Source organism: Lepeophtheirus salmonis, chromosome 4 (genome assembly GCF_016086655.4).
Source record: "Lepeophtheirus salmonis chromosome 4, UVic_Lsal_1.4, whole genome shotgun sequence".
Classification (NCBI taxonomy): domain Eukaryota; kingdom Metazoa; phylum Arthropoda; class Copepoda; order Siphonostomatoida; family Caligidae; genus Lepeophtheirus; species Lepeophtheirus salmonis.
In genome coordinates this window covers 34,821,644-34,834,957 of record NC_052134.2, presented here as the reverse complement: position 1 = coordinate 34,834,957, position 13,314 = coordinate 34,821,644, and the positions used below count along the sequence as shown (strand labels likewise).

The 13,314-nt window shown below is 30.4% G+C and overlaps 1 protein-coding gene across 2 annotated transcripts; it reads left to right on the top strand.

The window, feature by feature from the left end:
- Window positions 1-297: 297 nt before the first annotated feature.
- On the top strand, window positions 298-11,003 carry Drp1 (dynamin related protein 1). 2 transcript variants are annotated; one of them, XM_040709947.2, is made up of 9 exons: window positions 303-560; window positions 617-970; window positions 1,045-1,667; window positions 1,728-1,983; window positions 2,044-2,280; window positions 3,489-3,521; window positions 8,388-8,526; window positions 8,940-9,151; window positions 10,815-11,003. In XM_040709947.2, exons 1-9 carry the CDS (start codon window positions 456-458, stop codon window positions 10,869-10,871), a joined length of 2,016 nt encoding a protein of 671 aa, XP_040565881.1. In that variant the 5' UTR covers window positions 303-455; the 3' UTR covers window positions 10,872-11,003. The 2 variants fall into 2 exon arrangements, with proteins under 2 accessions (XP_040565884.1, XP_040565881.1); XM_040709950.2 differs by lacking the exon at window positions 3,489-3,521 and having other exon boundaries at window positions 298-560.
- The last annotated feature ends 2,311 nt before the right edge of the window (window positions 11,004-13,314 follow it).

Here is a 13,314-nt window from a genome sequence, read left to right as displayed (position 1 = left end):
TAGGTAGTACATAGAATCAAAATAAAAATGAAATTAGTTTTTATCTGTTTTCATGATTTTTAATACAATAAATTGCATATTTTTGTAGAGTAATACTAATAATATACTGTATTATTATATTTAAATCCTGAGTTTCATAGAATACTCACTAGGAGTAACATATGTTTTTTAGTTACTTTTCTCACGCCAAGCACGTAGCTGCAAGATATATAAAAGAATGCGTCGAGACTCGAGGCTGATGAAAGAATAAATGATGAGAAAGAAAGAGAGAGATAAAAAAGAGCGAAAGTTGGAGTTAGATAGGGGTAGATGGAGAGAGAGAGAGTGTGATAGAAGGAATTTATGAGTAGTAATAAAAAGTTCGGGAGACGTGACTTTTTTTTAAACTGCTAAAAGCCAAAAGGCAAAGACCCAGAGAGTTGGCTGAAGTCGTTAGGAAATAATAGTATTAGTACATGATGGATTCCCTGATTCCGGTCATTAATAAACTACAGGATGTCTTTGGTACAACTGGCACCGAGATCGTCCAGCTTCCGCAAATTGTCGTTGTTGGATCACAAGTAAAAATCCCTTTTAAAAAAGCTAAATTAAAATGATAAATTGGTGGTAATCTTAGAGCTCTGGGAAAAGTAGCGTGATTGAGACAATGATCGGTCGATCCATCCTACCTCGTGGTACAGGGATTGTGACGCGGTGTCCTCTTGTTCTTCAACTCATGTATTGTCCATTGGAGGATGAGAACTACCGTTCATCCAAGAATGCTACTCTGGACGCGGAGGAGTGGGTCGAGTTTCTTCACGATCCCAATAAGATCTACACGGACATGGATAAAGTGCGGGATGAAATCATTAGGAAGACTAATCTGATTGCAGGGGAAAATAAAGGGGTTAGCAAGGAGCCCATCTCTATCAAATTCTTCTCACCCCATCTCCTCAATTTGACGCTTGTGGATCTTCCAGGGATTACAAAGGTGACTTTTTACTTGTGGCAATCCTGAATACACTCATTAACAAATCTCTCTTATATATGAATAAAACCAAACAGGTCCCCATAGGCGATCAACCAGAAGATATCGAAAATCAAATTAAAGAGCTTATTCAAGACTATATAAGCAATCCCAACTCCATCATCCTTGCCATATCTCCTGCCAATACAGACATTGCCACCTCAGAAAGTATTAAATTTGCAAAAGACGTGGATCCCACGGGTGCACGAACACTAGCTGTTATTACCAAATTGGATCTTATGGATGCAGGAACGGATGCGGTGGATATTTTATGCGGTAGAGTTATTCCAGTCAAATTAGGAATAATTGGCGTGATTAATCGGAGTCAGCAGGATATCATTGATAATAAAAGCATAAATGATGCAGTCAAGGATGAAGAAGCATTTCTTAAACGCAAATATTTTAAACTTGCATCTCGTAATGGCTCGGTCTATTTAGGAAAAACATTAAATCGACTTTTAATGTGTCACATCAAGACCTGCCTCCCTGAAATACGAGCACGCATTAATTCAATGACTTTGCACTATGATTCCCTTCTCAAATCCTACGGCGATGATATATTCGATCAAAGTGCAATTTTATTACAAATCATAACAAAATTCTCCAATGCCTACGTTTCAACTCTTGAAGGGACATCTCATAATATGTTAACTTCTGAATTGTGAGTCCCATCCATTTTGTATGGTAGTAACGTACCTCAAATCTTTGTTTTTTTTTATAGATGTGGAGGTGCCCGTATTTTTTATATTTTTAATGAAACGTTTGGCCGAACATTAGACTCCATAGAGCCACTTGATGGTATTACACATATGAACATACTTACTGCTATTAGAAATGCTACAGGCCCACGATCAAGTGCACTTTTTGTACCCGAAGTGTCATTTGAACTACTTGTCAAACAACAAATTGCTCAATTGAGTGAACCATCGTTGAGATGTATCGATTTGGTTCACGAGGAAATGCAGAGAATTATCAAGGTTTGGATTTTTTCAAAATGCAGAAAAGAAGTGTTTCATTTCTTCTATATTTTATTCTAGCATTGTGATAATGAGCTCCAGCATGAAATGCATAGATTCGCCCGATTGCATGAAAGAATCGTTGATGTTGTGATTAAATTACTTCGCTCTCGCATTTCATCAACTACGTCCATGATTGAAAATGTTGTTGCTATTGAGCTAGCATATATTAACACAAAACATCCAGATTTTGTCAAAGAAGAGGATTTAATCGAGTCTCTCATGGTGTTACTCCTTCCACATAGTGCTGAAAATGATGTAAGTTGGTCTAACGTGAATAATTATTTATTAAATTAATAATATTAACCGAAGTCAATTAAATTTTACGATTTTTAGACCTTCCCTATCTAATTTTAGTAGTAGGCACTTAACGTGTGTTTATCAAGAATCTGTAATCAGTCTTTTTTCGCAATAAATCTGGTTTTAATGTATTATCATTTTTTAAATATTTTTTCAATTTATATTCGTTGATTTGAGCCGATTTTTGAGTAAGTAAAAAATCTATATAATAAGTAATGTACTTACTTCAAAATTGTATGCTAAATCCAATTAAGGATTTATTTTTTATTTGAGATAATCTAAAGATGTATTAATCTCGAAAATCCTCCGCTATTTATTTAAAAAAAAAAATCCCAATGAAGATATATACCCGTAGTAAGAATCAGCATAATTTTACTGTGAATAAGTTATTTTTCATTTTGAATATTGTAACTTTGCCGTATTCTAAAATTGGATCAAACTTTTATAAAACGTAAAAATATTCATATTGAAAATAGTCTGTTGTGGTATTGTGTACTGACGCATTTAAAACGATACAATACCAAATTGTTATTGTTACCAGTATTTGTAGCGTCATTATGTCATAAATATATTTACCCGCCATGATTTAGGCCCCAAATTTCTGAGCTAGCCCTGCACCCTTACGAACAAAATTGTCTCTAAAAAAAATTAGCAATCAATTTTCTGTGTGAACATCTCACCATCATCCATAAAAAATTCCTGCATACGCACCTGTAAGTGTATGTGGATGATTCTAAGCAACCTTTTTGTTTTGTATTTTTTCGAAAAAGTTTAGAGATATCGATACGGTAGCGGAACCGATACGAAAATATGGATACTGTGATAACAAAAAAATAATGACGTACAGATTCTGAATTAGTGTGTCAAATACTATTATAGAATTAGATATCATGGAACCTAAAAGATTTCTTATTTATGTTGACTTGTCTAACTTTTGAAGATTCCTCTATATATTTTTTAAAATTATTTATTACTAATTTTGTGTTCTTTCAAAAACCTTAAAATTGTTTTTTTTCTCTATACATAAAGATTTATTCCATCATTTTTTTAACATACCTTTGTTTTAGAGTGATTATTATATTGTTTTTTTGCACTTTAATTTTTTCTTTATTTTATTATGTTAATTGGTAATCTAATAATTATTGAATTACTTATTTTCATATAAGAAAAAAGAGGAAAATGAAAAAAGTGTTACAAAGGTATGTCATAATTCCATATTTAAAATAAAATCCTAATCCGTATTTTCTTAGACTAAAAAAGCAACATCCATTGATAATATTTTTATGCATGCTTCTTCCTGTATCTTAAAATAGCATTAATAAGAAAAATGAATTAACGATTATCCCATACTTCCTTTTGATAAGACATTTATACAATAATGCTCCAATAATATGGCTCTAGCCCCTCGTAGCATAGGTTCTTCTTTTCCTCTCATTTTTGAATTTTATCACGGCACTTGATTTTTAATATTCATTAATTAAATAAAAAACCTCAAGACGTTTCTTTATTTAAAGTCACTTTAAAGTCTAGTGTTAAAGATTCACAGGTTGATATGGATTTATAAGCTTGATCTTTTTAGCATGTTGGCTACTGTATTTTTTTATATACGTATGTGCAGTGTAAACACTCAATCAATCTTTAAAATATAAAATACATATGGGGGTTTAAGAAAAAAATATCCACAAGGTGGCGCCACTATACTCAGCCGTAGTAACAATCAATTAAATAAGTAAACAAGCCACTAATAAACAAAAATGACTGAAACATATTTTGTTTCAATCACTTAGTCGCAAGTCGGCGGCACTATTTTTGCCAATCTAAACCAACTATTATTAAGTAGATTTTTATCAGTCCTTAATATGGGAATTAAAATCATTCCCGTCCTACGTCCAGTCTCGTTCCCGTTATCACCCTTTTAAAAAGTATCAAATTTTATAGCATCATTTTCACTAATCTATATTATTACTATTTTTACTAACAATCATATTTTTATATTTTACATGTACTAACTATTAGTCGACCATTTGAATTAGTTTAGGAAAACTTTCAAGCATCTTAAAAACAATGGAATATTTTGCCATTTTTCTTCATTTAGGCCTAATTAAAGTCTAAATTAGGATTTTATAAATTATAGAAGATTGCTTTATGATTAAGTGACTTTTAAAAGGCTATTATGACGTCAATATTCAAAGATTGGTTAAGAGACGGTTTTTGAGTCTAATTCATACGCGTCTTTAAAATTTAAGACTGGGCGTTAACAGTTTGGGACCGATGTATCCCTACCATTAAGTAAAGAACGATCATTTCCTTTTTTTTTCTCAATTAATATAAACTCCCAATATTTTATTGAAAGTTTGCTTCTTTAGAATAAAAATGTCCTATCTGGTTCCAATTTCAAAGTGAGCTATTACTACTGTATTCATTTTCAGCTTATTTTTACAGTATTTAGAAATAACTTTTAATTACTCTTATGATAATGGTTTTTATCAATTTAAAATGGTCTATCCAGGCCCATGACTACGGGGTGTGAGTGTACTCCCACCCATAACAAAAAAGTTGTAATATTTTGTGTATAAGACAAAAATTTGTCAAAAGGAGGAGTTGTTTTAGTTAACAAATTTATATATTTTAATTACTCTCTTATCGCGGCCTTGGTCCTATTTTACCTCTTATGAGCAATTTTAAAATGCCCAGATATCACATTTTTATTCTGAAGCAGCAATCTTCCGATTGATAATAGGATAACATATTATATTCAAACTTCTGGGATTTAAAAAAATTAAGGTGTGACATATCAAAATTATACAAACTCATAAAAACAGGTCGCCAACGTATTGAGAAATGCAATATTTACTGTTTATGTTAATATATTATTGGTTCTATTTTTTTTTTTTTTGTGTGTGTGTGATTATACTAAGAATAGACCGATATTCATAATTAATTAATTATCAGTAGTTTATTTCTTAGTTATCACATGACGGATAGTGTATCAATTTAAGTTAATGTTATACTGCTGTTTTAATTCTTTGTATTGTCTGTTATAAATGGCATAATATGTTAATATAAAGCGTGCAACAAAAAAACAAATATAATATTCAATCATATTACTCAAACTTATAAAAATACAGAGATAAAAAATCAGTTCGTAAATAATCGAAACCAGATTTGATACAGAAATACTAAATAAAGATTCTTATTCGGCGTATTAATTCCTATTACTGAAATTGAATATGTAAATTAAAACATTTTTTTGTTGACATGTATAAACGATCTCTGGGACTACCAATAGAATCCGTATTTCCCTTGCAAAATCCGCATATCGGTGGATCTTTAGTTTATACATATATCTATGAAATTTTACTGGCTATTTATTCTCTAAATAACCTGAAAACTGATTTTTAAATTGTACACATTTACATTGAATTCCAATGAATAAAGTTCTTCACTTAGTTTTAATTAAATAAGGGGCTTTCAAATTCTATAAAGTTGCACATCTTATTTTGTAGAAAATAAGTAATAATTTAATTTTCGTCTATATTACTAAATAAAGTTTGCCTCCCTTTCACGCTATCTAAATTGCCCACCACCCTAAATCAGTAGTGATGTGCGGATCAGTTTGGCTATTTTTAACCCACAATTGCAACAAAAATCATCTCTATCATCACTTAGTAGTTCATTTTTTTAACTCTATAAATGGAATATATCTTACTAAACAATTAAACCTATTCCAAGGCTCTTAAGTTTCACAGAAAATGCTAAAAACTCTGCTAAATATACCTTTTCCCATGCATCTATGCCACACATTGAATTTTTGCGCGCATTTTTTCATCAAATATACATGAAAAGTTAGAAGATATTTTTTTTAAATGAATAAGACTAGTCGACTAACTTTTGCCATTGAATACTGTGTTCCTGATGCGATTATCTCAAGAAACATATAAATAATCTTTATAACCAAAAATGTATGTAATTTTCTGGACAACTTCTGAGATAACTTATATTGAGGGTTATTCATAAGAGGGGTAAAATTTGTTTTTATAATAAATTTCAAATAGTGTTGTAAATTATAGCAAGGTCGAGTATTCGTTTGCAGCACTGATGTTTCGATATTATAGAAATATTGAATTTTTTCATGGAAAGTTTTAGCTGAATAAGGATGCACACAAAATAATTAAGAACGCCATTAATGTGTGACGTCATTTGTATTTTTAGCCACTTATGAATGTTTTCCGATGCTCCTGATCCCACAATACTAATAAGTATAACATTGAGGGATCAATTTACCTCTAAGGATTAATAAGTGGACTGCCGCGTCGTTATAATGTGGAATTTTTAAATTTCGATATTATTTATAAAAAATACTTTCCAGAAAAAAGGAAGATATTTTAAATGAATAAGACTAGTTTTGCGATTATCTCAAGAAACATATAAATAATCTTTATAACCAAAAATGTATGTAATTTTCTGGACAACTTCTGAGATAACTTATATTGAGGGTTGAAAATGTTAATAACCAAACTAACCAACAAATATTAAAATGTTTAATGTTAACGTACAGCTAGCTTAAGGATTCCGAGCTTTTTGAAAGGTAGTTTATTGATATTTAGTTGTTGCGTCATATAATGCAGAGCAAAAAACTACTAACTATATGCTTGCGTTTAAATGCTGAGCAAAAAACCATTAAGAAACTTCAATGGCGTTTTAATTGTAATAGACAGTAGAGATATCTACTGTCTATTTTTTAACTAATTAATGCCTAAATATATTTGACATATAGCTGTAAAAATGATGTGCAATCATAGTAACACATAGCTTTGCTCTTTACTTGAATATAACTAACAAAAATTATCTGGGCATGTTGGAATAAGTGTGGTGCATATCAATAACATCTATTATTATTTATTTGTCATATGGGCAGAAAAGTCCTGGGCTTTTTTTCGTTCAATTTAAAAAAAAAAATACATTATTATTATTTCTATTTTATTTTTTTATTCGTTTTATAGAGCGTAGTCACCATAACACTTTTCAAGCCATTGCTTAGCTTGAATAGTATTTTTCTCCATCAAGAAGCAGTGTAAAATTAAAACACAAAATTGTTTTGTAGAAATATTAAAAGTATTGTCAAACTTAGCACAATAGCTCAAAAACTAAAAAACAATTTGTCACGAAATTTTGACTGCTGTCTTTTGTAGGTTGGTACTAACTAAAAATGAGGTAAATAAAAAAAGACCCAGCTACGTGTGAATCCGGGACTTTTTAGCCCATATGTTACTAAGAGGAATGCAAGAACGACATTGGAAGTTTTTGTGTAATTTTTAATGATTAACTCTTCCCATAAGCTTATGGAATTGTCATCGTTTTATTATTTCTTAGTTGTTTTTTTTAACTTGGAAAAAATTGTTGGTTCTTTTTTCTTTATAAAATTAATAGATATTAGAATTTTTCTAATTTGCTTAACTCTTCTGCCCTTTTATCGTTAAACATCGTGTCTTCTCCTTTTTCTGCCGATGTCGTTTAGGACCATCCCTTAACAATTTTCAATATAATGTAAATACAAATTAAATATACTCTTTATGTTTATAAAGTATTAACATAAGGTAAGAAAGAGTCAACAATATAAAGGTGGTATGGTGCACTTATTCATGTATGTTATTGAATTGACGCATTGTACGCAAAATATTGGCATACACACCTGTCCTAGAGGAATCAATTGAATTAGCATGCTTAAAAACTCATTAGACCATTATTCCATCATCATTTTCTAATACATTAACTCTTATCTGAAGCACCTGTAATTATCCACATGTGAACAACCACCGTTTTTGTGATTGTAAAAGCTATTTAGATTAACTAAGTATCTCATTAGGGGGGATTAAGTCAAGTTACTTTTTTTATTTAACAATAGAGTTCATGACTAATTTATTAAAGCAAACAAATCTGGAAAACATCATTTATTATATGGAGGCAAGGCAAAAACTGAACAACATGTGTATAATTGGTTTTTCAAACAGAGGCCAGTTTTTAATTCTCTTTTCATATTAATATTTTTTTATTACCTTTTTCAGAAACATAGTAAAGATGTTAGAGAATTTTTGGGATTCACGGAGAAGAAACTCTCAAAACTAAATTTGAGTATGTTACCAGATAATTTTCTCGTATCAGAAGACGCAACTGAGAAAGAACGTGTCTGTTGTGGAATCATTGGTATGCTCTTACATTATGACCGCCAATCAAAGCTAAAAAACAAAGTAACGAGACTTAGTTTGATGAAGATTTCCTTGGCTACGACAAAACTTTTCCCTCTCGCAAGATGTCGCTTTTAAGATACTTGTACAAATAACGATACTGTATCTTTCCTCCCGTGATACATGCAATATTTTGTTCCCTTCACAGAATTCACCTTATTAACTTCATTAAAAGGGTGAATTCATTGAAATTGTGTAATTATTTACGGACTAATTTATACAATCCCCTCAGTGTCCCTAGTTGACAGAAAAGTATTCTCGTAGCCAACTATATTTGGGGAAAATTAATCACATGCTGGTCGTTTCGCAACTTGGTTTATAGCTTTGCTCTCCATTCTTATATGTTTTAACTCCTCATTATTTTTTTTTCAGCTGTACTCATTCATTCATACTTTAACATTGTTCGACAAAGGATAAAGGACAGTATTCCAAAGGCCATTATGTACTTCTTAGTCAATCACGTTAAGGATAATCTACAAAGCGTTTTAGTCTCATCTCTATACAAACAAGAAAATCTTAAGGAATTACTCATTGAGTCGGAGGATATCGGTGCGAAACGAAAGGAGGCCTCTGAAATGCTTGAAGTAGGTTATTATACACTTTAAGACTTATTTTACATACATGATTATCAAATTATATGTTTTTCGGGGTGAGGAGCTTGAATTTGATGATGTAATCTATGTAAAACTAAGGTGGAGTATTGATTTTGCATGGCTGAATTAAAGCTGCAGGAAGTAGCTAACATAAATACATTTTTTTAGTGAAATATGGAATTCTTGAAGAAATTAAAAAACAAAAAAAAACAAAAATCCTGCTATCCTTCATCCTCAAATTGTGTCCCAAAGATAAAGATATGCCTTTCTAAACATAAAAAACAATGAAAATCATTGTTTTTTCTTAATTTTACACTCATTATACCAACAAATTCCAGCTTTTCACCCCGAAAAAACATATAATTCGATACAAAATCATACTTCTCTCATAAGTATGCCCTCTAAAATCAGTTATTAAAGTTTTTCAATATGTGAGCGCCATCTAGTTGTTAAGCTTTTAAAAAGGGTAATATCTTGCTTACCTGTTGGCCGATTTTAAAATTATTTTTTGAAGTGAACATATTGAATAATACTCTATGCAACAGTGTAGTTAAAATATATTTTCATCGTAGTGGGTATAAAATTGTTTGAATTTTTTTGAAATAATATGGAACTACCCATACCCATTCCTTATCACGTAAAGATATATACTGGAATTACTCCGTTTTCGATCTTCAATTCTACTCTTAGCCCAGCAATTACACTCTTATAATTCCCCAACAAATAATCAAGGTTACTCTTTGTTATTCATGTGCATGCCCATTCGTGGTTATACTTTATATTTAGATGTTATCTCCTCAAGAATGAATGAATAAATAATGATAATAGCTTTAAAAAATAAATAAAAACACTTTGAGGTTGCCAGAAACAACAAAACTCGCTCACTAAAATTGTGGTACACAATGTAAAAAGTTTGAGAACTACTGAGCTGGAGGCAGATTACCAATTGTTTTTATACTAAGTTAGGACGCCATTTTACCGTCCTGATCCTTTTAGTGTTTTGAGGAATTCACTATGAATACCACTAATCTATTTACATATGTATATCGAGCATTGTTTACCAATGTTTTTGGAGGAACGGTACATAATTTTTTCCTCCCTTGAACACTAAAAACACGCATTTAGTGGTAGTAAATCATTGATATTGATAATCAGTGGCGTCCACAAAATTTTTCAACAGGATGATACATTTTTATGAGAAAATAAGGATAAACATTTTCTGTTCTAAAAAAAAGTCATTCGATCGAATTATGCAGCAGAGCAAAAGTTTAACTTTTGAAATTAAAAATGTATATATTATTATATATAATCCTGCAGACTCTCTTGTTAATGAGAAATGGTTTCCCGTCCCTTTTATCAAAGATTAAACTTGAGTATAATTATTCATAGATATTAAAAAAAAGTCAACTTTTTCAATTTGACTACACCATGATTATTAACTGTTCAAATGCATTGAAAAACTTGTGTTGTTATAGTTTAACAAATAACTCCGAGGACTGCTGCTAGTGTATATATAAAGTAAAAAAAATAATAATATGTGGCATTTTCTTAATTTTTGGTTAAGATTGTTTTTGTGTTAACTCAGTACCTATCTAAATTTGTCTCTCTTTTTTTAAACGGCTCCATATTAATTATGTATTTTATTTTATTGCAGGTTCTACGTCAGGCGAGTGAAATCGTTGGTGAAATACGTGAAATGAGCTTGTGGTAGTGAAAATAGTTTTTGAAAATGGACAAAAGTTTCTAGTTTTTTTTTTGTTTTTTTCTTCTACTTCTTTATCTCTTCCTCATCTTCTTCTTAGTAATGTAATAGATTGTGATGAAATATAATTTAAATTATTTATTTGTTCTTGTAAAAAAAGAAGAAGTCAAAGAGAATCGAAACGAATCGAAATTGAGATTCGTATCTTAGTACATTCAGTGCATGCAAATCCACCACATGGTTGATTACATTTGATCTCACTAAACCTTCTCAGAATAAATCATAGAGCAGATAAAATGCATAGAGTGATATATACTGAGTTATTAGCAAGGGAAATTCTTCGACGTCGCGATAGCAGACAAGAGAAAAAAGATAGTTGACCAAAACAATCGAAAACATTGTATTTCTCTGTATAATTAAGCTCCAACAATATTATAGTATTATAGCCGTTCTAAGAAATATCTGTTATAAGAAAAATAATTAGGCCTTTCAATTTATTAAAGATCCTGCCTTTGGTTTATTTCCAAAATCCAACCATAGATATATTCACACTGATTGAATTTATTTCTAAATGTTTTGCAAGCAAAAAATCACATCATTTGGGAAAACGTAAAAGTCAGAGGATTCAAGGGACAAAAGTTCGGAATACTCACGAACCATATTCAATTTTAGAATCAATAATGATTGATTCTTAAATTGAAGTATAGTCAGAATTTTCTCCCAAATCCATCATTAATATTTTGAAAGGCTAAATCAAATTATAATTAAATTTAAAAATTAGAATAAAATATTAATATACTTCATAAAATAATCTCTTTCTAAAATACTTTATTAAGCTTTTGGCATCTCTAAATTTATGTAATTATGTTAATTAATTATTATTATTACAATAAATATTTGAAGCACTCTCGTATGTTTTTAACATAGCTAATTATTACGATTCCAATATTTTGGTCAACTAAATCTTCTTTTTTGACAGCGTCAATTATTTCTTGATATCATCACTCACTGTATTTTATCTCTATGGAATAAATACATGCATACTGACATTGCTCACTTATAAGAATAATTATAATAATAATCAAGAAATCATGTTTTTAAATCGTCTTAATATCCTATATTATCATTTACTCTGTAGTCGTCCTTTTCAATAGAAGGTTGCTTCTATACGAACACTTAATTACACTTATTAACAATAAATATGATTGTTATTTCCTTACCCAAAAAGCTTGAAAGAAGTAATTGAAAAGTAGAAATTACTATCAATGAGATGTATTATATCTTGAGAGGAATCTTATTAATTTCTATAAATTACATAGATAATTCTCACGAGTGTGTGGTTTATAGTGTTTTACATGACGTCAGCATTGTTGATGTTGGCCATTTTAGGGCGCAAAACAGGTACGGTTTAATGCTTTAGATTTATCCTAAGCTATAAATCATGTAGCAAAGTATTGCAGGTCCATGACTAAAGTTTGAGGTATAGGACTATGCTACACTTCCCCCGACTTAAATATTTTCGTCAAATTAGTTGAAAAGAAACTGTTTTTTTCTCAATAATATGAATTTATGTTGTCAAAATTTGTCTATTCTAAAAGCAGGCTTGTACTACCTGTCCATTCTTTTTCCTTTCATTTTGTAAAAACATTCGATTTGCCATTCATTCCTTCATTTTTTCCCCCGTTCAATCATTTATTTTGGAATTTTTATTTATTCATTTAATATTTATCTAATGTAAAAAGTCCAACCTTAAAAAAAATACTTATTAATTTATAACGCCCTTTTTGTTTTGTAGTATATAAAAATGAGCCTCAAAGGCGTAGCTTACTAAAAACAAAATAGTCAATCCCAGGTGTCCTAAAATAATACTCTCAATTTTTATGAAATGGTGTCTAATTTCTTCATATTTTTTTATTAATAGCCTCAAAATTGAGGTAGAACTTTTACTCGAGGAATTTATCTTCAACAGCCTCCTTCATTTAAAAAATAGCTAAACCAACATATTTTTTGTCACCTATTTTATTTAACGGAAAGGTTGTCCCGTGCCATAGACATTATAGGCAAATGAAAGGAAATAAAGGTATTCCCGGACCTATCCCGACTCGGGACGGCCTCAATTTTTCGAACATTATAGTTGGGCTAAGTTGCGCCCATAAAACTAGGGTCTGGTCGGTCCTTAATTATCAAGCCTTTTCGGGCTTCATTTTTTTATTTTCTGGAGGAATTTTTTTGGTGAGGCCTCTGATTGGTTTTTAATTGCATGACTGATTTTTTCAAAAGGTTGTATATTCTTTTTGTGAGTTCATCTCTGATATACAGTTTTCTTTTTGTACATAGTTCAATTTTATATTTTGCATTGGCCATGGATGTTAGATTTTTTCAGAATATAATAAATGTCTAAGGCAATTAATAAATTCATCTTTGTGTAACAGTATATTATTGAATATAACAT